Source organism: Macrobrachium rosenbergii, chromosome 25, assembly GCF_040412425.1.
Source record: "Macrobrachium rosenbergii isolate ZJJX-2024 chromosome 25, ASM4041242v1, whole genome shotgun sequence".
Lineage (NCBI taxonomy): Eukaryota > Metazoa > Arthropoda > Malacostraca > Decapoda > Palaemonidae > Macrobrachium > Macrobrachium rosenbergii.
This window is the reverse complement of record NC_089765.1, coordinates 19,476,581-19,500,939: the sequence shown is the minus strand read 5'-3', so window position 1 is coordinate 19,500,939 and position 24,359 is coordinate 19,476,581. Positions and strand designations below refer to the sequence as shown.

The 24,359-nt window shown below is 37.1% G+C and overlaps 2 protein-coding genes across 4 annotated transcripts in view; both read right to left on the bottom strand.

Moving 5' to 3' along the window:
• Window positions 1-5,425, bottom strand: part of LOC136852410 (fibronectin type 3 and ankyrin repeat domains protein 1-like) — a 30,285-nt gene extending 24,860 nt beyond the window's left edge. Inside the window, exons 1-2 of one of the 2 annotated variants that reach the window (XM_067127028.1) lie at window positions 5,115-5,425; window positions 3,818-3,994 (exon numbers count right to left, since the gene is read on the bottom strand). In XM_067127028.1, the coding sequence (XP_066983129.1) occupies window positions 3,818-3,875 (58 nt within the window). In that variant the 5' untranslated portion in view covers window positions 3,876-3,994; window positions 5,115-5,425. The remainder of the gene's footprint in view (window positions 1-3,817; window positions 3,995-5,114) is intronic. The other variant, XM_067127027.1, reaches the window with a different exon arrangement.
• Window positions 5,426-9,385: 3,960 nt separating this feature from the next.
• Window positions 9,386-11,766, bottom strand: LOC136852409 (uncharacterized). 2 transcript variants are annotated; one of them, XM_067127025.1, is made up of 2 exons: window positions 11,585-11,766; window positions 9,386-10,887 (listed from the first exon to the last, which is right to left on the bottom strand). In XM_067127025.1, the coding sequence occupies exon 2, from the start codon at window positions 10,281-10,283 to the stop codon at window positions 9,486-9,488; it is 798 nt and encodes a 265-aa protein (XP_066983126.1). In that variant the 5' UTR covers window positions 10,284-10,887; window positions 11,585-11,766; the 3' UTR covers window positions 9,386-9,485. The 2 variants fall into 2 exon arrangements, with proteins under 2 accessions (XP_066983126.1, XP_066983127.1); XM_067127026.1 differs by lacking the exon at window positions 11,585-11,766 and adding an exon at window positions 11,495-11,519.
• Between the last annotated feature and the right edge of the window lie 12,593 nt (window positions 11,767-24,359).

The window sequence follows — 24,359 nt, the reverse complement described above, 5'->3', positions numbered from 1 at the left end:
TCTGTCACAATTAGTGCCAAAATACCCAGTCTTCTCTCCTCAATTAACCAACTAGTCTTTTCAAGCATCCTAGGCCTAGTATCTCATTCAATCTGTGGTTCATCCACGATTCACCAATTTAGCATGAATGAGGCAGTGGCTTGATAAAACATTCTAGGTATAACGTTTTCCACGCAAGTGGCTAAACTTTTTAGTGTTATGTCATATCCGTAACTATTCGTTTGTACTAATTCGTGGAAATATAAACCTTTCCTGTAATATACGTGGTTAGAACGACAGATGACATCCGGACATCTATTTGGTTGGTTGTTACTTTTCTTTGATTTTATTGTCTGAATAATCAGCCGCTTGTGTTAAATCTCCCCAACTGATTACAGTTATTTTTCAGTAATTACTGGATAAAAATGTACTATTTTTAGCAACTATAATCCTATTAGTGCACCTCACGCGGTGCACTGTAGGCATTTCTTAAGGTTCTTTGCAGCGTCCATCTAGCCCCTAGCTGCAACCCCTTTCATTCCTTTTACTGTACCTCCGTTCATATTCTCTTTCTTCCATCTAACTTTCCACCTTCTCCCCTGGCATAACTTTAAAAACGTTTTACTCTCAGTTTCCTTTCAGCGCTGAATGACCTCATAGGTCCCAGGGCTTGACCCTTGGCCTAAATTTGATATTCCATTTCCACTTTTATAAAGGTCACATTCCCAGAATTGACAGGAAGGAGATTCTTAGAACGTAACCTAAAGCACAAGATGATGACTAACATTTGCAGCATAACAACATTCATAGTTTTCATGCGGTGCACTGTAGGCATTACTTAAGGTTCTTTGCGGTGTGCCTTCGGCCCCTAGCTGCAACCCCTTCCGTTCATTTTACTGTACGTCCTTTCATATTCTCTTTCTTCCATCTTATTTCCGCCCTCCCTTAACAACTGATTCATAGTGTAACTGCTTTGAGGTTTTCAGCGCTGAAACGACCTCATTGGTCCCAGTGCTTAGATTTTGGCCTAAATTCTATATTCAGTCAATCATTCAACATTCATAGTTTAGAAATAACTAAATCAAAGAGCCAGAACTAGATTGCCGTAGGTCAGTGCTCGCTAATTCATATTCTGTGATAGACCATCAGGTCGATTCGGTATTAGTCTTAGACCTAGTGCAAAGAGTAGCGTAACAGCAGTCACAAATATCCCGCTTTCCTCCTTAAATAAGCAAACCGCCATCATGTAAAAGGTCGTCTCACACTGGATGCGATGCTAAGCGCGCTACGCTATGCTATGCTACGGAGCCATGCTAGCTATATTCGCTATGCGTGTGTCCACACCAAAAGCTGTGAATGTTTGCGAAGAATTCATGCAAGTATGTCAGTATCTGTTGTTAATCTGTTCATCTTTTCTGCTATGTTAAAAGTTACTTTATATATTAATCTATGAAATCATTTATATTCTTTGGACATTTGCTTCTCCCATTTGAAACTGCTCATGCTTAATAATAATAATAATAATAATAATAATAATAATAATAATAATAATAATAATGTTGTTAATCTGTTCATCTTACTGCTATATTTAAAGTTAATTTACATATTAATCTATGAAATCCTTTACATTCTTTGGACATTTGCTTCTCCCATTTAAAAGTGCTCCCGTTTAATAATAATAATAATAATAATAATAATAATAACAACAATAATAATAATAATAACAATAATAATAATAATAAAACTTGACATGCACTACTGGAAGTAAAATTTTACTTTATACTCTCACGTTAATATAGTTACAGTATATTTAGGTTTAAGCCATGAGGCGGGAACATCTTGCAGGCTATGAACGCTATGTCGCAGACATCGGTAGCATAGCATCGCAACCCGGCGTGAACGGCCTCGCTTAAAACAAAGATACCAGCAATTAAAAGCCACGTGCGGCAGCATGGCTGCCATAGCGTGGCGCGCACGGCATTGCAACCTTCGACTCAGACTGCTGCAACTCAATGCTCCACCTACTCATTATGGATATTGCATAATCAACATCAGGAAAACAGTGATGTTGAGGAATTGGAATGTAGAGGTTAGGCCAATGTCAAGCGCCTGGACTCTAGGCTACGAGGTCATTCAGCGCTGAAAGGGGAAAGTGATATTGCTTATTAAAGAATGTCTATTCGCATACAATATTAGCGAATAAGTTAAAATAAGAACCTAGAGGTTGTTTCAGTTTTTTTTTATGAAATGGACCGTGAAGCCTACTTCCTAGGCCTATAACGGAATGATTGTATCACATGGAAATATATTTCTTTATTTTTTTTTATTATGGTTTAGGCTCACAACGGCCTACAAGTAGCGCTGTATAAGATCTAACAATGAAGTGAATACCCGGCCAAATAATTAAGAGAGGGCGGAAATTAAGATGGACGGAAGATAATATGAACGGAGGTACAGTAAAAGGAATGAATGGGGTTACAGCTAGGGGCCGAAGGGACGCTGCAAAGAACCTTATGTAATGCCTACAGTACACCGCGTGAGGTACACTGATAGCACTGTCCCCCTACGGAAAACAGTGATATTAAGATAGAGAGAAGCAGCAAAGGTTACTGCAAGCGAGCTAAATGAGGAACAACATAGTTAAAAAGAATGATCTTACTGGCTTTCCAAGGGCAAGAGCCCGTGCTAGAACGAGGCTGACTTAATCTTAAAACGAACGAGCTGAAATTATCATCTGAGGGACGTTCCTATCTTATGTCTACATCAACTCAATCCTAGATCGAAAAAATTTCCATAAGTTTCTTAAAACTGGGAAGTTATGCAAACAATTATAGGCCTATACGTGCTCTAGTATGGCGGCAGCGTGGATAAAATAAGAAAGTGCATTGAAACACGAACATTCACAGCAAAACTGCAGATAACAATAAACGTCACTCGTACTATTAGTCGGAGACATGAGTGCTTCTTGCCACGTTGCAGGAAGCTGTATCCTGCCGGGTGGTACGAACGGCAATTTTCCCCAATAACGTATTCTCTTATAGGATTTCCTGCTCAATTAAAATTACTTGTAGATAACGATATGAGTCTAAACTCTTTCATTCTTCTATTTGGCGTGTTTATATCAAACGATTTTCGAGGAACTCTTAATTCCATTTGCTCTCAACTTTAACTCTGCTCTTTTTTCAATTTCACCCTGCCATGAAACTTCTTTCAAACTCTCACCAAGGTGTATTTTCACTTTCTTATCACCAATCAGCAAAGTATTCTTTGCAGGTATTATCTATTCCACATTTTATTTACATTTGAAATTACAATTATTTATATATATATTTTGCCCCAGGCGTAAATCATATGATAGACAGGCTACCCCTGCGTCTACATGGCGTGATACTAGGCCTAGCTTTATCACTCACATCCCTAATAATTATTATTATTATTCAGAAGATGAAACCAATTCATATAAAACAAGCCCACAGGGGCCATGGACTTGAAGTTAGGCTTCCAAAGAATGTGGTGTTCATTAGGAAGAAGTAGGAGGAGGTAAAGAGAAATATAGAAAGAAGAGATCCCCTAAATAGCATTCTGTGTATATATGAAAATCATTAACGAACTTCACGATTTCACATGTCATCGTCGGTGTTTCATTTTAGATTATTTTATAAAAAAAATGGTATGTACAATAGTAATATTAGGCAGTGGCATTATCTGCGTTAGATAACAAAGCTGTTTATTCACATTGGCTTCGGACTGAGACAATTTTTTAATCCCTTTATATTATGAAATCCCCACGTTTTACCCAAATATCTTTCCTTAAAATCGTACAATAACAACTACTCACCTGCATATTGAAGGAAGTAATGAGTCTTTATGGGCAAAAGTTTTCGATTAACCCTCATTCTAGAGAGATAGTTGTAAAGGAGTTGATTTTTTCCGCTGTTGAAATGTTTGGGAAGTCACCACTCACTCTTCTCGTCCGGTTGGTGAGTCTAGAAGTCCACGCCAGCCTTCTTAATTCCTTTAAAATAATACGGATTAATGGTTATGGGAAGTACGGAAGAGGGCAAAGAGGTCCAAATGTATCGTGAGTAGATGGGAAGAGCGTTTTTGACTCTAATTATGAAATAAAGAAAAATATCCTCGCAGTATCTGTTTGAATGTGAAGCCAGTGGAAATAACGGTCTCAATGCGGCACCTGCCACTTGGCTAACCAGTTCCTGAGGTGGTATTGACCGTACAGTTAGCCTAAGAGTTCGCTATTTTCAACCTTATGTAGTAATAACTCGATAATAATCAAATGAAAGTCTTTGGCGAGGCTTAATCAAGAAAATAAACTTTAGGATAGCGTTCAGCATCAATAATTCTTCTTCTTCTGCTAGATTAAGCTGGTCTTAATGCCCAGGATACGGGAACTTCTGGAGAAAAACATTTTACGTGATATATACAGAAGAATAGTGATAGGTCAGTAATCTTTTATTATTTATTTCTGAGCTTAAAATACTGATATGAACTATAAGTTGAAAGTTCAATAACTGAGCAGATTAATGGCAATTCAAGTAATGACGGAAACTCATTTAACCGAATTTCTATTACTGATTTTCGTTGTAACATAAAACTATAGTTCGTATTCCGCTGACAACGTTACGCTCGAAGAAAACAATAATTATTGCACTGGTTTTTCCGCTAATACTGACCGGAAGTCACGCGTGAACGAAAACAACGCTTACTCACGACCAACCCAAATCCATTATTAAATTTCAGTATGATTTCTAGGGTCCACTTAATGGCGAGGAGTCATTTCCCTTTGGCGAATCACCCATGGACTCATAGACACGAGGTTTACCCAGTGCTCTGCGAAACTGTTCTTTGTGACCATGCAATAGAAATTTGACTTATTTTTTATGGCTTGTGCTGTTTTTCCGTTTCGATTTAATCCAAAGTTTCTTCAAGACAAATGGACTATAATTTTGATCTGAAATAACTGATATTGCATCAGTTTCTTATATTTTGTCCTGCTATCTGTAACTGCAATTGAGTGAATGAATTATACGATTTTCGTGTGGAATCACGTCGATGGTATTTCTCTATATAGTTATTCGTAACAACAGAAATAATTAAGGAATCTATTTTATCCTTACCCCATATACACTTATTAGTCGTCACGTCTTTGAGAGTTCCTTAGGCGACTTTCCAGTACCGTCAAAATGTTTGTTCAGAATATTGCAGTTTCTAATAATTCGGAGTGAATGGGAAAAATATTTGTAGTACTAATAGTAGTAGTACGGATACTACTTTGGAACGGCACCATTTACACAACACTGTAACTGTGAACTGCTGAACTCTCCCCGCCTCTCTCTCTCTCTCTCTCTCTAGTTCACTTTCCAGGAGAAATAAGCCGTTGTATCTTGAATGATGACTCTGTCAGACTGCTTACCGGTCCAATCAGGCTGCATCAACTTGCTCCTCTTCTTCTTCTTCTTTGTCTTCTTTAGAGAGAAAGTGCCGGCGAATTCCAGGCAGCAGTGTTGTGATATAACATGCCTCTTCGTAGACCGGTTTGAAAGTTATGTACATAATATATTTTTCTTTTTTATTCTAGCTTTGAGTGGGCGTTTGTGTGCTTAGGCCTATAATACCTTTCCAACACCTCTTGTACCTTATCTAATTGCTACTTTCGTCTTCCTTTCTTTCTCCATGACCAAACCACGTCAGAGCATTCTGTTATGCTTCTAGTTAGCTTTCGTTAGTCGATTACCTAGAATTTTCATCCTTGCAGCCTTCTTATTCCTTTTAGACTATGCAAAAAAAAAGCTCCTAAAAATTTTCCACCACGTTTATTTGTTTTTCCCATTGAGCATCAACGCTTGTTTTCCATATTGGTTGGTTGATTACATACATGTATTATATTATATTTATATATACGAGGAATCATTACATGTTCAAAATAGTTAATAGTTTTAAAAGAACTGAAGAACTAGAGACCAGGGGACACTCGTCCTGAAACGCTGGCGAACTTAGGCGAGTTTGGGAACACTTTTGATGTAGTCAGTCAAGTCTGACTAGCGATCGGTGTCAGGCCGAGCCTGGGATCCAATATCTTAGTCTCCGGGTGACTTCGTGACGACAAAAGCAAGATCTAATGGGTGATTGATTTTTAGATTTGGCGTCGTAAAGAATATATGTTATCGACGCTGAAATATGACGTAAAATGAATAGGTTTGTTTATGGAGCAATCTCTTGGTCTAATAAAGGTTTCTGATTGATTGATTGATTTTTAGTTTTCTGTGAAAGAAAACTATTGAGATGGCTATTTGTCTGTCCGTCCGCACTTTTTTCTATCCGCCTTCATATCTTAAAAACTACTGAGGCTAGAGGGCTGCAAGTTGGTATGTTGATCATCCACCCTCCAATCATCAAACTTACCAAATTGCAGCCGTCTAGCCTCATTAGTTTTTATATTGTTTAAGGTTAAAGTTAGCCATGATCGTGCGTCTAGCACCGATATAGGTGTCAATAACACAGGCCACCACCGGGCCGTGGGTGAAAGTTTCATGGGCCGCGGCTGAGTTTCATGGGCCGTTGCTGAGAGTTTCACACAGCATTATATCGTTGTACAGAACTTCGGAACTTCAGCACATTTTTTACTTGTTAGAGTTGGCGTCGCAACGAGTGACATGTTTGGTGTGAAAATAGGTCTGGGACAAGGCTGCACTATGTTTCTGTGCCTGCTTGATATATATATATATATATATATATATATATATATATATATATATATATATATATATATATATATATACATACATATACATGTGTATATATATATACATATGGATGGATGAAGTGATGCCAGCAGTCTACGAAAATGAGGCCAATAGATGAAGTGCAAAGTTGTGAGATAAGAAACTGATGTTTGCAGATGAGTCAGTATTGACTGGCGCTGGTGGAGAAAACCCGCACGTACTAGTGAAATGGTTATGAAAATGGCTGCAAGAGGAGAAAGTTGAGAATTAATATATACTAGAATAAAATTATGAGTGTAAATGGATACCAGATATAGGAAACAATGACTGTTAGAATGAGAGACGGGAGACTAAATGTGTCGAATGGTACAGATATGCTCAAATCTGACTCGACATGATTCTTTTTGTATCGTCCAGAATCAACGTAACGTTGTTAAGCAGTGTTAAACTTTTTTTTTTTTATTTCTAATGTCAAAAATGTCGACAAGTTTGCGAATTCACAGCTAGCACTATTTCCCTTATAGTTATAAAAACATGATCCCTTTTATACTTTGGTATGATTCGTAATCTGTGTGATTTGAAAAGATTTTTTTTCTTTTACATTGCTTAGCTCAAACCACGGTGTGATAATGTTAGCGGCGCAGCCAATGACAGCGCGCTTAACATGCTCCTTGGGCTGGTCAGCGTAACGACCTCTGCAGCATTATAACAGCAGACTTAATAAGCTCAACAGTCATAACAACATTTTCAAAATAGGAATATGAATTACAACGAGTTTTCTTTGGATGTTGAAGTTTTAGGGAATTTAGGCTGTGTTCAGGCTGCCTGTATACTTTGCAAAATGATTTATAGGCCTAAAAAAATAATTCAAGCCTTCTGAGATGTAATCTCTGTTACTGAAGGATTTATTTGTAGAGATTACCTGTTCTTTGAGGAATAAAGGATGATGATGATTTTAATTACATGGAGAAGATGGTTCTTAATCGAAATATCATGTCAAGTCCTATGGAACACTTGCTTTTTAAATGGCTTAAAATATTATTTTCTTAAAAGTCCTTCTGCTCGCTTTTGGTGTATAATTTATGCATTCATAAGGTAACTCGAAGCGCAAGAATGTGCAGATAACTGCATATGCTTTCTGGCCAGAAATTGTTAATATAGAGATGTGAAAGCTAAGTGTAAAGTAATCTAACACACCTATGCCTAGGAACAAATCTTGGCTTTAACAAAAGAATAATTGCATAGGCGAATACTTGCCAGGGAGCCATAACTTTTGAAATGGTTAAGAAATATAACCTAAATAATTTGATTCTTATGAAAATCTAAACATTCCTCTAAGAAATATAAAATAAATGGTTTCAAGATAGCTTCATTGTCGCTACCCATTGTAGACCTATGTTACACCAGGTGGCTCATAGTCGCCGCTCACCTGTTGATATCAGTGAACGCATTCTACTTTTGTATTTATTTATTTTCAATTTTTCAGCGTTGTGACGCAAAAACAATCAGATAACGCTATTTCAAATTTTATGCTTGCATTGGAAGTAATATTAATGTTACAACAATTTTTTTTTATTTAACATTTGAACTGAGGTTTGATGATGACTTTTTTTTTTTGTCAAATGCATCGGCGATGGGTGAACGAAAGTTTTGAAAATGTTTCGTAACTGTTTTTCCGAAATCTGGCTACACGTGAAATTTTCTTACAGTTTTGAAATATATGACAGCTTTCACTCTTATGAGATATATTAAGGCCTTATTGTATATGCAATAATCGTGTTTTTGCATTGAAACAATGAATAAATATGGAGCATGTTAGTTGCCAGTTAGTGAATTTCGAACGAAACCCTATGCAGTCACGTAGCATCAGTTCTGAGCATAGCTGTAATAGGATAGAGAGAGAGAGAGAGAGAGAGAGAGAGAGAGAGAGAGAGAGAGAGAGAGAGAGAGAGGTGAGTCAAGGAACAGATCAAACAGGACATACTAAAAAAAATAGGTAGGAAACTGTGAGTGTCTTTAGAAGCCCTTGTTGTAATGAATGAAGGCACTGTTGAGGCCACTCTCCTTTATAGAAGCGAAGTGTGGATGTTTTGGAAGTTAAAGTATGAATGTGGCAGTGACCACCATCACCCTCCCACCCCAAAAACAATTTTTACTCTGGTTTTCACGGTAAGATTTGTACTCTCCTGAACCTGTCATTATGTTTTAACCTTTTGAGCTGTGTGGAAAGATTTTATCTCTATTGCCCATTATATATAACCCACTTGTATCTTCTTCTTCAGCTTTTGAAAAACAATTAGAACCTTAGAGTAAATTAACCATTTTTTATATCACTGCTTATTGTTTATATTTTCCTTTGTTCATGTTTTATTTGTTCATCCTTCTTTACTATTTTATTTCATCTCTGCTTTTCGACTTCGAGAAATACTATGATTTTATAGCCTTTGCTAGTGAATATTAATTATTTTAATACAAAGAAAATTAGCCAAAAACCAAGAAATGAATTGTACTTGCTCTCATAAGTACTTTAGATATTAAGCCACAAAAATCTTTCATTGTTTAAATGTAGTAATTTAAAGGCTTTTAAGATATTTAAGTTATCTTCCAACCTTTTTTTTCATTTGTTAGACTCTTGCAGTTGAGGAAAATGGAAAGTAAACATGTGATTTTAACGGTTTTAATTTTATTGTGAATCCGGTGAATTGCTGAAATGATCCCTGTGATACACATAGGAATTAGCTCTAGGATAAATAGTAACATTTCTTTTCAGTTAGCCTGCAGTATCCTATTTGCAAGATACCTCAGGGTGTCCTTGTTCCTAAAAATGTTCTGGAACTTCTTCAGACGCTCGTTTAATTCCTCGTTTTCTCTCTTCAAGTTGTTGACTTCCTCGAGGAGAACTTCAGTAGAGCATCCGTCTGACACTGGCGAGGGTGGTGCTGTCGCCTGGTAGGTACTGGAGGGTTCAGCTGTCACGATCCGAACGCCATTGCATGCAAGAACTACTCGATGCTGTGGCCTGTTGCTCCCTGCCGTCGACTGAGCCTGCTGCGGCACGACCACGGGCAAAGCAATCGCTACCTGGACTACCTGAAGCGGAAGATGTTCCTGTCTCTGCGCTGTGGGGTGCAGAACCTCTCTCCTTGGGTGGCTCACTGGTGCGCCTAATTGGGACGGCGCTTCGGGCCTCCCAGACGAAATGCTGTCCTTCCGGGGAACCTTGGCAGCAGGAGTCGATGATTGGTATTGGTGACCTTCCTCGCGTTCCCTCTTCAGACTGCTCGCATTCACAGGGCTGGCACCAGCAGCAGCGGCAGAAGAAGCTTCAGAGAGCAAAGGTGCGTTGCTGGTAAGCTTTCCAGAAGGCGGTGACGGCGGCGGCGGCGTCACCTGATTGGTTCTAGACAGCGCACTGGGCACTGTCCTAGACACAGGCACTGTTGCAGCCAGTGGGGAGACGTTTGAGAGGTCAAGCATGACGGGGTCAGCTTGGCGATCGTTGCCACTCCCAGGTACACGAACAAGTGACCTGACGAGGTAACCGGTGGAGTACGGAACTACCATTCTTATGGGAGAGTAACCTTGTTGAGGAGCCGGGGGTTTAGGAGATAGCTCACGGAGGGTACTTATGCACGTACTTACTTAAATGATTTTGAATTATTTTTGAAATTGCTGCACTGTGCAAGGAAATCTTGGGGGAGGGAAAACGCAAAGGAATGCTGTCTCTGTTCACAGTATAGAGTAATTTTCTCTACTGAAAAATGTCCAGAAAAATATTCATAAGGAAATAAACCTCAGAATATGATTTAAAACTGGACATGCAGTACTAAGAGTAAGAGTTAATTACAAGTTGAATTTTGTATCTACGGAAACATGAAAATAATATCTTGGGTTAGCTGGGAAACATTAGCTGTTGTGGCATTACCAGAGAGAGCCAATCTCAAAGGCAACACTGTTCAGCAAAAGAAACTACTGGAGAGAACTAGGGCACAGCAGCGATTGGAAATGACTTTACTTTAACCAACTACGAACACTGGTATCACTAATTAGGGAATGACCCTATCCAGTTGCAGCGAAGACCAAGGTTGATGTGACTTCTAGGGAACACCCCTAGATTACACGATAGACCAAGGAAACTTCTGTGAGGACGGAACAGTGGTGCAGGTATCTGTAAAGAGAGAAAGAGGAAGATTGTAAGTTTTGTGTCTTGAAATTGTGACTTTATATTTCATGCTTTATATACTTGAAAAGTATAGAAAGTGCATTCAACGTAATTGTCAAAAAGCTCAGTTTGATCAGAAGTGCTTCCGATAGGCCTAATTGCTATCACGGCTATGAGACTACTAGCTATTCTTTTCTTTTTATGTGAAACTGGTAGCTAACTGAATACGATCACTTGCATATTTACACAGGAGTTTACAATTGTAAATCACTAAAAGAGAGGGGGAAAAATTATTTGTTCTTTGATGCTTGAAATTACAACAATTCTGAGTGTTCCTGAAGTTAAGCACGGAGCGTTTATATCATAAATCCGAACACCAAACATAGCTTGTATTCAAATATAAGACGCTTTTTCTAATGAATGCTAAACAATATTCCTTAAGAGTGCTTCACATTTCACACTGTATTTCGTAGAATTCAGTGAAATGTCGGTTGTATTTCCAATTAAATTCCGCCCCCCCCCAAAAAAAAAAACACTTAAACTTGCAGAACAAATTTCCGCTTCTTTCAGCTAAAACTTCATGAGAAGAAACACTTCACAGTCTCAAACTTGCACTAGAAATTTGTCGAAGATAGATAGTCCAAAGAAATTGTAAACTCAATTCCACGGGCGAGTACTGAGCTCCAACGTTGACAAACCGTACCTGGACAGTTCCTGCAGTTTGGAGATGTCTTAAATATGGCTGGTTAAGTGCATGTATCTGACTGCACGAGCGTGTAGCTCTGTTACTAACTGTGGCGTCCTGTTCAGCTCAGGGACCACTTATAGGCAGCGACAGCGAGACGCAAACGTTTTGCAGTAGGAAACACAAATACGTATCAGTTAGCCCCACGCTTGTGCTGTGCAACGCTCTCTCTCTCTCTCTCTCTCTCTCTCTCTCTCTCTCTCTCTCTCTCTCTCTCTCTCTCTCTCTCTCTCATTTTGATTCATTCAGTCACCATTGGTTAAGAAACCGGTTTCCCAATTCGAGCAGCAATCAATTTTTGAAGAGATTGACGTTGCGTTTCAGTGAAATTATTCTTTTTCATTTATTATTCTCCCTCTCTCTCTCTCTCTCTGTTCTTGGAAGAGACCAATGATTTATGATGCACAGCTTATAGTCTTTGTTTCACCACCTCGCACCCTCTTCGTGTGTGTAACGAGTCAATCTTATCATCTCTCTCTGTCTCTCTCTCTCTCAGACTGCTATTTTTGCTTGTTAACCTTAGACAGGTTTCAGTTCATCATTTGAAAATTGTCAGTGACGCAGAGATGCACTAACCGGACTACGATGAACACAGATGAAAGATGACGATTATTGATCCTATATTATTACTCCATTTATGAAAAAGAAATGCAAACGGATTAGAAACAAAGAGGATGAAGAGAAGCAGATCCAATAAATGTAGTAAAACCTTTGTTTCAAAGTAAGAAGCCACTCTAGGTAAAAGATAGGTCTAGTAGGTGTAACTAACTGCAGTAGAACATCTAGGCCTGTGCGTCATTTCATAGGAGAGTATAGCCTACGAAAGACCTTCTGTTATCGACTGTCAACTTCCTTTCATAATAATAAGCATGATTATTATCATTATCATTAATTAAAACAATCCCATCTTCTCCAAACCAGGAAAAGCACAAATTACGCAAATCATTCGACTCACATCAGACGAATTCGAAAACCTCGTATTCGTGGCATTAGATAAGGAAACCCCAGAGAGAGAGAGAGAGAGAGAGAGAGAGAGAGAGAGATAGTTATTGAGTGAAGAATTAAGACCTTTTCTTAATCTAATTTTTCCTTCATTCTCTGTCTACTGGGAAAAATTTATAACTCAATTATAACTTTAAGCTCAATTATAACTTTTAAATCGTTAGAATGAAAATATAAAGGCAGCATTTTGCTCTTTGGCAACTTTTCACTTCGTGCGACGTAACTCTACACTAGTAGCCAGTAACTGATTTAATGTCTATAAATTGTCGTTTATATCAAACAAAAGTGGTAGCAGAAGTGACGTAATGTTATTCGTGCTCGTTTATATCAAACAAAAGTGGTAGCAGAAGTGACGTAATGTTATTCGTGCTCGCGAAATTTCACTGTAATGAATATTTCGTATATAGATTCATTTTGTGTTATTGTATTAAATAATTGTCAGTATGGCGTAATGGCAACTGCATACGTATGTGACGAGTCCACGAAATTCCAGAAACTTCTTTATTATATTGATGATATAATCGTTTTATATATTGTCCGATTTCATTACGGTAAAAACTTTATATTTGATATATTAGCTTTATATATTAAATATTATGGAGAACGTCTTTAAATATACGTAAATCTTATTAATTTCACACTTAGACATTAATGAATATAATTTCAAGGTCTTATAAGTCCAGTGCGGACAACTCAATGTAAGTTCGTTTTAATTATTTTTTTTTTAATTTGCATTTACATAGACCACGCATATGTTATCTTGTAGGGGAAAGTTCTGGCTTGAATCCCAACCACTTAGTGAAATATGGCGTCCGTGGGCAAAAATTAAATAAACAGACCTATACAAGCGAAGCCTCGATCATGCTTCAACTTGCACGATTCTCTTTTGTTCATCTGGGCGGAAAAGATCCAAACAAAAGAAGGAAATGAATAATGGTATAAATAATGCAAGGCTGGCAGGCGTGGAATCGTTTGAGTAACTCCCAAAAAATATGTGGGAAATGACTTAACATTTCCTGAGCGAAAACGTTTGAGTTTGATGCATACGAGATCACGTCTTTAAAAAAAATCGTGATGTATCTTAAAATAAGCTAATTATCATTGCTGCTGTTGAAATATACATACACACATACACACAGTGTAAATGTTTCGTTAAATTCAATGGCTTTTTGGTTGTTGATCAACTTTTTATTAGTTCCACTGTTGAATTTAATTTTTTTTGGTTGTTGATCAACTTTCTAAATCTTCTACGTTCTTCAAGGTGTAACTGACGGATAAAAGAAACGAAGATTAACTCTTAGTTCCATTCACTAGGAACACAACACCATAGCTGTTCGTTACTTGTCGTGGCCTTTTCAAAGTGTACTACATTTTCTGTTGTTTCAGATTTAGCTGGCCTTGTGTCACCACGGGCCCTTGCTCCTAGAGCTGCCCGTAGTACATTTTCTTTGCGTACTCGTGTTTGATTACATGATGCGGACGGAACTGTAGCGTCCAGAAACATTAACAATAAAAACATTTAAATACAACCAAATTAAAGTACAAAAATTATTTTAACTGTATTTAAGTTGTACAAAAATAATACATCACAAAAAGATTTACAATAATCAAAAATTTTTAGATGAACTATAATGGCAACAAAACCGTGTGGTAAGCCCTTCGTGTGGTGATGGGCCGTTTGGCAACAGACGAAAATTTAAATGGGGGACCAGCCCTAGGAGAGCTATTAATCAGCTCAGTGGGATTACGTTTGGCAAAGGATGGGGGTGCGGAGGATTACGGGCAAAGGACAGGAAGAGAGAGAGAGAGAGAGAGAGAGATGTGTTGTCATTATCCGAGTTATTTGTTCTTCCGGTGTTGGATGATATTGGCCGCCTATAAGATGGGAACGATCTTTCTGCTTCCAGTTGACGGTTCAGGGTCGGTCTTTGTAATAAAATGCAGACCGAATTGGCTATGATTAGTCGGTGGAGATTTTGCTTCGTACAGGCCTAATTTGACTGCTTCCCTCGTAAAGAAAGAAGGCAGTGCCAACGTCGTTTACTGTTTTACTTTCCCCGAGAGGATGTGACAGTCCTCCGAAAAAGACATACGTTGGACACACTTCTACAACGTTAAAGGGACGTTTAAAGGCCCATCGTAATAACGGAGCCATTCGCCAATCGAAAACCGACGACTCAGGAACTAATTAAGTATACCTTAGTTTAACCAGACCACTGAGCTGGTTAACAGCTCTCCTAGGGCTGGCCCGAAGGATTAGACTTATTTTACGTGGCTAAGAACCAATTGGTTACCTAGAAACGGGACCTACAGCTTATTGTGGAATCCGAACCACATTATAGCGAGAAATGAATTTCTATGGAGAATACCAACATCATCTGTACGGAGCAAAATCCCCAGCGACTAATCATAGCCGAATCGGTCTGCATTTTATCACAAAGACCGACCCTGAATCGCCAACCGGAAGTAGAGAGATCGCTCCCATCTTGTAGGCGACCAATATCATCCAACACCGGAAGAGCAAATAACTCAGATAATGACATTTTTCTTTAATCACGTCTCTCTCTCTCTCTCTCTCTCTCTCTCTCTCTTCGTTGGGCGAGTCGGTAGAGCTGTGGACAAGCACCCGGTAGGTCCGAGTTCGAGTCTCCGGCCGGCTGATGAAGAGTTAGAGAAATTTATTTCTGGTGATAGAAATTCATTTCTCGCCATAATGTGGTTCGGATTCCACAATAAGCTGTAGGTCCCGTTGCTAAGTAACCAATTGGTTCTTAGCCACGTAAAATAAGTCTAATCATTCCGGCCAGCCCTAGGAGAGCTGTTAATCAGCTCAGTGGTCTGGTAAAACTAAGGTATACTTAACTTTTTTTTTCTCTCTCTCTCTCTCTCTCTGTTCCTTAACCCGCACCTCCATTTAAATTTTTGTTGGTTGCCAAACAAACAGCACACGTAGTGTTTGTTTTCATTATAGTTCATCTAAAAATTGTTGATTATTGTGAAACCTTTTAATGTGAATAAATACACCACTTTGGATATGTATCCGGCCTCTGGCCAATATTCTGTTGAATAATTTCACAAAGACATACAACAATGAAATAAGTCACGAGAAAAGTGAAAAGAGAAAACTCTCAACATTTGAGCGCTGTAGTAATGTTGAAAGGAAGTTTGTGCCTGCTTCAAGATGGCATCATTGGAAACTATGAATTGTTGTAATTTCACATAAGTATAGCTGAGAACGAAACCCATCCACCCAACGAAGAACTTGTAATTTCACATAAAATGAGAATAAGTTACTTAAGGAAAATATGCTTTTGCCTGGATCCCTATTGAAGATAATGGTCTGAGAACATTGATTGAATATTTTAGTAAAGTCTTCAGCTTTGATGCGTTTTTACCTATTATTATTATTATTATTACTGCGTGACAACAAGGTGGTGTAAATAATTATTCTGTCCAAGTTCAGCTACCGAATAAATTGCTGAAGTAACATAAATGGCGAAAACAGGGGAAAAAGTTAAGTACATCTAACCAGACCACTGAGCTGATTAACAGCCTAGGGCTGGCCCGAAGGATTAGATTTATTTCACGTGGCTAAGAACCAACTGGTTACTTAGCAACGGGACCTACAGCTTATGGTGGAATCCGAACCACATTATAGCGAGAAATGAATTTCTAGCACCAGAAATAAATTCCTCTAATTCTTCATTGGCCGGTCGGAGAGTCGAAGAAAACAGGGAAGAACAGCAATAACTGTCACAACGGAGGTTTGTAGCAATACTCGAGGTAATTAAGAAAAAACATACCTGTGTTGGAAGAATAAAGTCGATGGAGGAAGATGAACAGACGAGAGAAACGAGGGTTAATATTTTAGCGAGAGAGATTTCTGCAACGCCGCTGGTTGTGACGTCATCAGTCCTAGTCCCAGGCTTTGAGTATCTTGACGGCAATGGATTAGCTGAGTCTAAAGTTGTCACCAGTTATTTTTGGGCTATTGAAGTGCTGGAAACTCATTCCTGCTCGACACAGCCAAGTCGTATGGTGTTTAATATTAATACTCATATGAGGATTCCCGTCCATCACCCAAAACCTGTTATAGATACTCATATGAGGATTCCCGTCCATTAAAGGTTAAAGAAAAACTAGTAAAAAATGCGCTGAAGTTTCTTCAGTGTAATCGAGTTATCTGTACAGTGTATAATGCTGTTTGAAACTCAGCTGTGGCCCATGAAACTTTCAGCCATGGCCTGGTGGTGGCCTGTTGTTGTCACCTACAGTGGTGCCAGACACACGATCATTGCTAACTTTAACCTCAAATAAAATAAAAACTAACAAGGATAGAGGGCTGCAATTTGGTATGTTTGATGATTGGAGGGTGGATGATCAACGTACTAATTTGCAGCCCTCTAGCCTCAGTAGTTTTTAAGATCTGAGGGCAGACACACTGACAGATAACCATCTCAATAGTTTTCTTTAACAGAAAACTAAAAAAAAAGTAAGGAATGGTACACAATGCCTCTGGGGTCAGTGATCGATAAGAGAAAATGTAGTATTTCCCTAGAAAATTTCAGTAGTTTGAAGGAATATTTCGGTCTATAGTCACTGAACCCATAGTCTTTTTACCAAATCTTGCTAACCTCTTTATACTGAGTTTTATTCATTGTAAAATGATATGGAACAGTAATCTGTAACATATACAGTATATATAATATATATATATATATATATATATATATATATATATATATATATATATATATATATATATATATATATATATATATATATATATATAAGAAGAATATATAAATTGTCAGTGCACTGTAGTGCTCTTGGAGGGTAGTGCTAAATATATCTCCAGACACAGGTGACATTTTTCTGGGTTCATGATTCAGTGACAAAAATAAAAGATGAAAATCGGGAAACCGTACCTCCTCTATTCTGCCAGGTAATCCCATACCACCTCTGTTAAGTATTTTTTTTTTGAAGAACATGTCTGAATTTAGTATATCATTAACTTACGAGCTGTTGTAGTTCATACATACATTGTTTGTGGTCATTTTCGTGATCCTTTAGTGCTCACCCACAAACACAGTTGCGGGCAAATAACACAATATCAACTTGAAACAGTTTCACTAGCTTATCTCTGTGGTTACATTAATCTCTTTTTTTCCCCAATGATCCTGACTGCCTTTGTCATTTACGTTTTAAGTATTTAAAATCGTCTTTAGCTTTACTTTCTCTAAGACTTCTCTAACTCGAACGTTCGTTTTATTCCTGGACCACTAAATCCTTTACAGCCAGTGAATTCTTAAAATGATTCTTTGCAAGCATACACTTTAACGTTATAGTTTTTCATAATAACTTGTCATAACCACTTCCTTTTATATAATCCACCCAAAATATTAATGATATATTACTGAGCTTATTTCTACAAAAATATTAACAGGTAATAATGACTTTACTTTCGAATGATCATAATTCAAAGATTTTCCCTCTTCTGCCGAGGCTTGAAAGGTCGTCAGGTCTAATGGCTGGTTACGTTCACAGAAACAGGTCAAACGACTTAGCGTAGCGTTTGATGTTCCTTTTGTTGTGTGTGTGTGATTCGTTTCGGTGTAAATCCTTGGCTGTGACCCTGTTAGTTGAGGCGCCAGTTCAATTACAATAATTCAGCCCTGGACAAGACGAAGTTCTAACATTTAATGTGTTTAGTTGAACTCCCGTAACAAGGGCAAAGTCGAGTTGAACTCCCTGTCATCAGAGCTGCTTGGTAAGCTGTGAGTGCATATTCCGTATTATTATTATTATTATTATTATTATTATTATTATTATTATTATTATTATTATTATTATTATTATTATTGACGTAATAAGCTGCTCGAGCCAATGATCAGTTGCTAGTCGAGGTAAATGAGGTAAATAGGCCTATTGATAACAGTAGGCCTAATTTGCCCTTGGAAATAAAGAAACATAAGTTCATTTCCTGCCTTCTTCTTTATGCTATATTTCAAAGTATTGTGAGACCTTTCCTGAATATTTTTAGGCTACGTGGTCATTTTTGTATTGGTGATAGAGAATTTTTACCAACTTATTTAAAAATCCACGAGGCCGGCAGTGTTTTACTATTTGTTTTCCCTTTGCATTTTCATTCCTAATGCACAACTTAGGCCTAACAGTTGAGTAAGTTATTTATTTTAGTGGCAAACCACTTTTTTTCTGAGTAGACGTAGTCCTGCGTCTAGCAATTGGAAGGGATATATATGTATGTATGTATGTATGTATGTATGTATGTATGTATGTATGTATGTATGTATGTATGTATGTATGTATGTGTATATATATATATATATATATATATATATATATATATATATATATTATATATATATATTTATATTTGCCTATTTATGAATGTTTTTGTAGGGGAAATACTAAAATGGATGATGAATACTAACCTGACGTAGGGTGCTGTGTCTTACTTGGTCCTGGTCATTTCGGCCACAAGTCATGTAGGCCGTAGCATCCAAAACAATGCAAGATGTGATGTTTATGGTATTTACCATCATTATTGTATGTTCTACGTACATCCCCAAGGGGCTGGTACTAAACAAGGCACCCATATTGCACGTAAACATGCTTATGGCCTAAATGACTTGCAGCCAAAACGACCCGAACTCGTCTTACACTCCCATGGGCAGGTAGCAGTTTAACCTTTGGAACAACCCTTCAGCTTTCCAGAAAAGTTTGGAAGTGATACTTAAAGGTAAACACACTAACCCCCCCCCCCAGTGCCTGAAGCATTGCAAAAAAAATTTAGGAGTGAGACTTAGATGCCTGTATCCTAACCTAAGCATCCTTAACTTAACCCAGTCTAGGCAGTGTCCTTTGCCTCTCCTTAATTCATCTTGCACAAAAGTTTATCACAAGCAGACCACCATCATATGTGATGACTCTTTTATACATTAAAATAGTTGTGTAGCCCCTGTAGTCTTCTTTAAAATATACTGTTCTAATGCATATAATTTCCTTGCAAATGCCTTAGGCTTTTTATTTTGCTGCTCCTTTTTCTCTGGCCCTACACTATTTATATTTTGCATAACATTCTTATTCCCTCAATAGAAATATACCATAGCAGCCTAAGTTAGGTTAGGTTAGGTTAGGTTGGTTAGGTTAGGTTATGGTACATGCAAGCACCAGTACTACAACAGCACCCAGCTAGGTAGGCAATTTTAGTATTATTACTTTCATGCAACCTAAACCTAACATAAGCTTGCCTTACTGTTATTGAGGGAGGGAATAAAAACTTGATACAAAATGTAAACAGTATAAGGCCATGAAAAAAGTAAAGCAAGATATTACAAAATCCTTTGTCTTTACAGCATTTTCAAGCAAATTACTTTCAGTTAATAACATTCAAGACTATTTTTCTTCTTTTAACATGCTTTTTTTTCCCATTTTTTTGTATGGGGTAAGCACGATGCCTTCTTTTGAAGGACTTTGATTTGGCTCCGGGGTAGACCGTAGTCTTGATTGGCTGCCATGCCTGACATCGCTAACTAAGGTAGTGCATGTACATCATTGTACCAGTCACCAGCTCCCTTTCTCCCAGCAGTGAGGAACGCTGGCGGTTATAAGCAAATTCTCCCAGTTGGCAGCGAGGAACAGTTGTCTAGGGTTAACAAAGAAGAGCCAAGGGCATTAGATTTGATTTTAGTTTTTCTTTGAAATAGAATATCTTTTGCAGAATGGGCTGAGAATGCATAGACTCAGATGAAATTTAAATGAGGTGTAATGTATATATATATATATATATGAGTCAAGACTACAGGGGTATATAACCATATCAGTGTAAACAAATATCATGTCATTTGCAGTTGGTCTCATTTATCACACATAACCACAGGTGAAACTGTTGATGTTATCCAGGATTAATTTGTACAAAAGAACAATCATGCTATCAACTGAGAAGGGGCAAAAATTGTATACTAATTACAAAAGTCATTGAATTAGCTTTATAAAAGTTACAACCTGAGAAGTCTTTAGGGATGTTTTATCCTTTTTATCAAAAGAAATTTTATTTTTAAATATCCAGTAGAGATGTATGAAAAATAGGATTATCATATTTGCAAACACAGTCGAGGGTAGTAGTGAATGAGCATACACCTTGGTATCTAGAAATTTGAAAGTATATTTGATTTTTGTTGAGTTTTAAAGGTAATTACCTCGACATAGGGGTGATATATCTCTAACGGTTATATGTTATCAGTACTATTCTTGTAGTATATATATTTGTGATCATATCAGTCCTTATCAATGGCTTGGAAATAAAGTCGAAACCGGTCCAGGACCTGTTTTTGTGTGTATGTATTTTTGTATATACTGTCACATATATTTTGCAAATTTTAAGCCACACATGTAATTGACAAGTGCTTGGCACAGATCTTATCAGTTATAATACTGCTGAGGGTGTATATTTTTCTGAAGGTTTAGTGAATTTGTTATTCAATTATATATATATAATATTATATATTCAATATATATATATATATATATACATTCAATATATATGTGTATATATATAATTTTTTATATATGAATTTGATAATATATATATATATATATATATATATATATACATATACATTCAATATATATATATATATATATAATTTTATATATATATAGGTATATATGATATTTGATATATATATATATATATATATATATATATATATATATATATATATATATATATATATATATATATATATATATATATATATATATATATATATATTATATATATATATATATATATATAATATACTTTTTAATTCTTTAGTTAGGGATAAAGAAAACTGCTATATTTTTATATTTATACCTCACTAAGCTGACAGGTTCGTAAGATAACAAACTCATTCAGATTAGGTGAAAAGCTTTTTGAAAGACTCATTTCATTGCCCAAAGCAGTATTAGTCTAGAATGTATGGTACCCATTTTATCTAAATCCGTCTTTATCTTCTGAGATGACGAGTTTGGTATTGTCAAAGTGAAAGGTCGTCTTTCTTGCGGTTATGGTACGTATTGGGTTAGAAAGCTTTCCGTTACCCGCTGTTCAAGGTCATTGAAAGTTTCTCCATTCCTAAAATTTCTCCCACACACGTTCTGAATTTATAATTATTCTTTGTTCAACCAGTTCGTAAAATCGACGTTGTTCTGCGTCGTTCTGAATGTCCGTTACGGAAGAGCTCGGTGACGAAGCCTGGTTCCGTTCTTTCTAGTTGCTCGACTTCATTCCTTGTTATTTCCCGGGTAAAAATATCCAGCGCTCTACGTCTGAGTTACTCGGCGTCGTCCATAATTGCCCTAAGGAGCTCGTCTTTCTCCTCTGGTGTTTTCCTTAAGTAGGAGCACTCATCCTCGAGTGGCCTGGGTCATCTTGTGATGTCCATAATTTAGGCGGTCCACTCTCTCATCCTCTTGCTTTTCGGGTGTTGAGGAAAGGGTTTTCTCTACATGGTTAGAAAGCTTAGGCCTAATTTCCAGACAGGAAAAACTTGGAAAAGGCAAAAATGGAGATTCAGGAAATCAGCAATATATCAGTAAATGAGAAGGGTAAACTTAAACCAAAAATAAAAGTAGTCTATGTCCCGAAGTTTGATGATGACATTGTCGATAACATTGTAAAGAAAAACCCGTGGATAGGTAGCCTCATTTCTGAAAATGACGACCAGAAAATAGTAAAGGAAGTGATAGCCAAAGATGACAAATATAAACACTGTACCATCAAATGTACACCACAAATACGAAAGGCTGTCTATGATAGAGGTGACAAATTGTGTACACTGTATAGCCGTTGCAAAGTATTCGACTGTTACATGCCCTATATTCAGTGCTATAAATGTCAGGAATTTGGCCACAGCGCAACAAATTGTAGAAATGACCAAGCTTGCCTTAGATGTGGTGAAAATCAGAAGTGAATGTGCTAGCAGCATCTAAAAGTGTAAAAGTTGTGCAAAGAATGGCCATAGTGACACTAAACATAAAACATATGATGGCAATAAGTGCACAGTATATAAAGAATATATGTCAAAGATGAAAAATAATACGGATCATGGCTTTGACTAATAATCTTCTAAGCAATTTAATACAAGAAGAAAACAAATTTTAAAAAGAACTAAAGACTCTCCTATATTCTGCGGGAGCTACGATACTGACGAGAAAACAATGAAAGACAGTTATTATAAAGTAATATAAGAAGCACCTTATTTTGAAAACGTTCAAGGGCCCGCACGGGCGGGAATTCTCCCTGTGGAGGGCTGTACGTAAAACCCCATTATTCCTCCAAGGTGAAACCAAAGAAAGTGAAAGTAATTACTGTTGCCATTACTCTGAACAGTACAGCCATAATACGAAATACGAATGTACCGGCAAGAACGAATCCATTCCTTAGGCCAGAGTGTATTGCAAATGACAGTTCCATTTTAATTTAGGCCAGAGTGTATTGCAAATGACAGTTTCATTTTAATTTTATTCCTCTTGAAAGCTTTACGAGATGCGGTGTCGTTAGATTATATATGCTTGAATTAAAAAAAATAATCGGAGTCTTGAAGATACTATATATTTTTTTAAAATATATATTCTTAAAAAAACCAGTCAGGTGCAATTTGTGAGCACTTGAAAGTCAAACGTTAATGAAGTCAAACGAGAATGAGAGAGAGAGGAAGAGAGAGAGAGAGAGAGAGAGAGAGAGAGAGAGAGAGAGAGAGAGAGAGAGTGAGGTGGAGCTGAAATGTGTGTTATATATTCATACACACACACACACACACACACACACACACACATATATATATATATATATATATATATATATATATATATATATATTAAAGAGAGAGAGAGAGAGAGAGGGGAGAGAGGGGCTGATTGATTGATTGATTGATTTGTGGCTGTTAAAACTGGCGTCAAATCATGCAAATGACCATTTTGTTTGGTACATAGGACTAAGGATCCATTACTACTATACTTATGCTTCTAATATAAGGTGCATAATGGACTTAAAGCACCTTCAGTTAAATTTTGAGAAACTGTTTTTTTTAACCAATAATTTTTTCTTTTTTTCGCAGGGCTAAGAATAATTTGAGTTTCAGTTGCTTCAATTGCTTCCAGTCTGCATGAAAAGGTAAAGTGCTCCAGTTTCGTTATCTTGTCTGTGGCTCTTGTAACAAATAGAATTCTTCAGAACAGGTATAGTACTAGGTGAAGGAGGTACATTGACTGGGAGTTCGAATAACAAGTTATGTTTATCCTTGGTGGTGTTTTGAATTCAAATTGAGTTTTATATTTTCATTAAAATTCTAATTCTCTCGGCGCCTGTAATCACACAAACTCTGTCTAGTGCTGGAGCTGATTAAGGCTCTTGGATTGAGCTCCATATTGCCATTAACATATACCGTAAGATTCGTCACAATAGGAATAAAACTTACAGCAAAATGTGAGGCAGGCCTACTGTATTGCACAGAAGAAACAACAAGACTTGAATAACCGCATATCTAGTACCACATGGTTGATAGATTTCACTGAAAAACTAACACTTAGAATAACCGCATATCTATATATGTTATAAGAAGGTATTTCATCAGAAATTCCCCCTGGTGTTTGGTTATAAGGACTGTGTTTGGAACTCAGTCAGAGTTTGGTTGTGACATCTTCATTTTCTCCATGGCTGTAG

Excerpts from the sequence above, each read along its gene's own strand:
- LOC136852409 (XM_067127025.1), bottom strand. The coding sequence starts at position 10,283 with ATGGTAGTTCCGTACTCCACCGGTTACCTCGTCAGGTCACTTGTTCGT.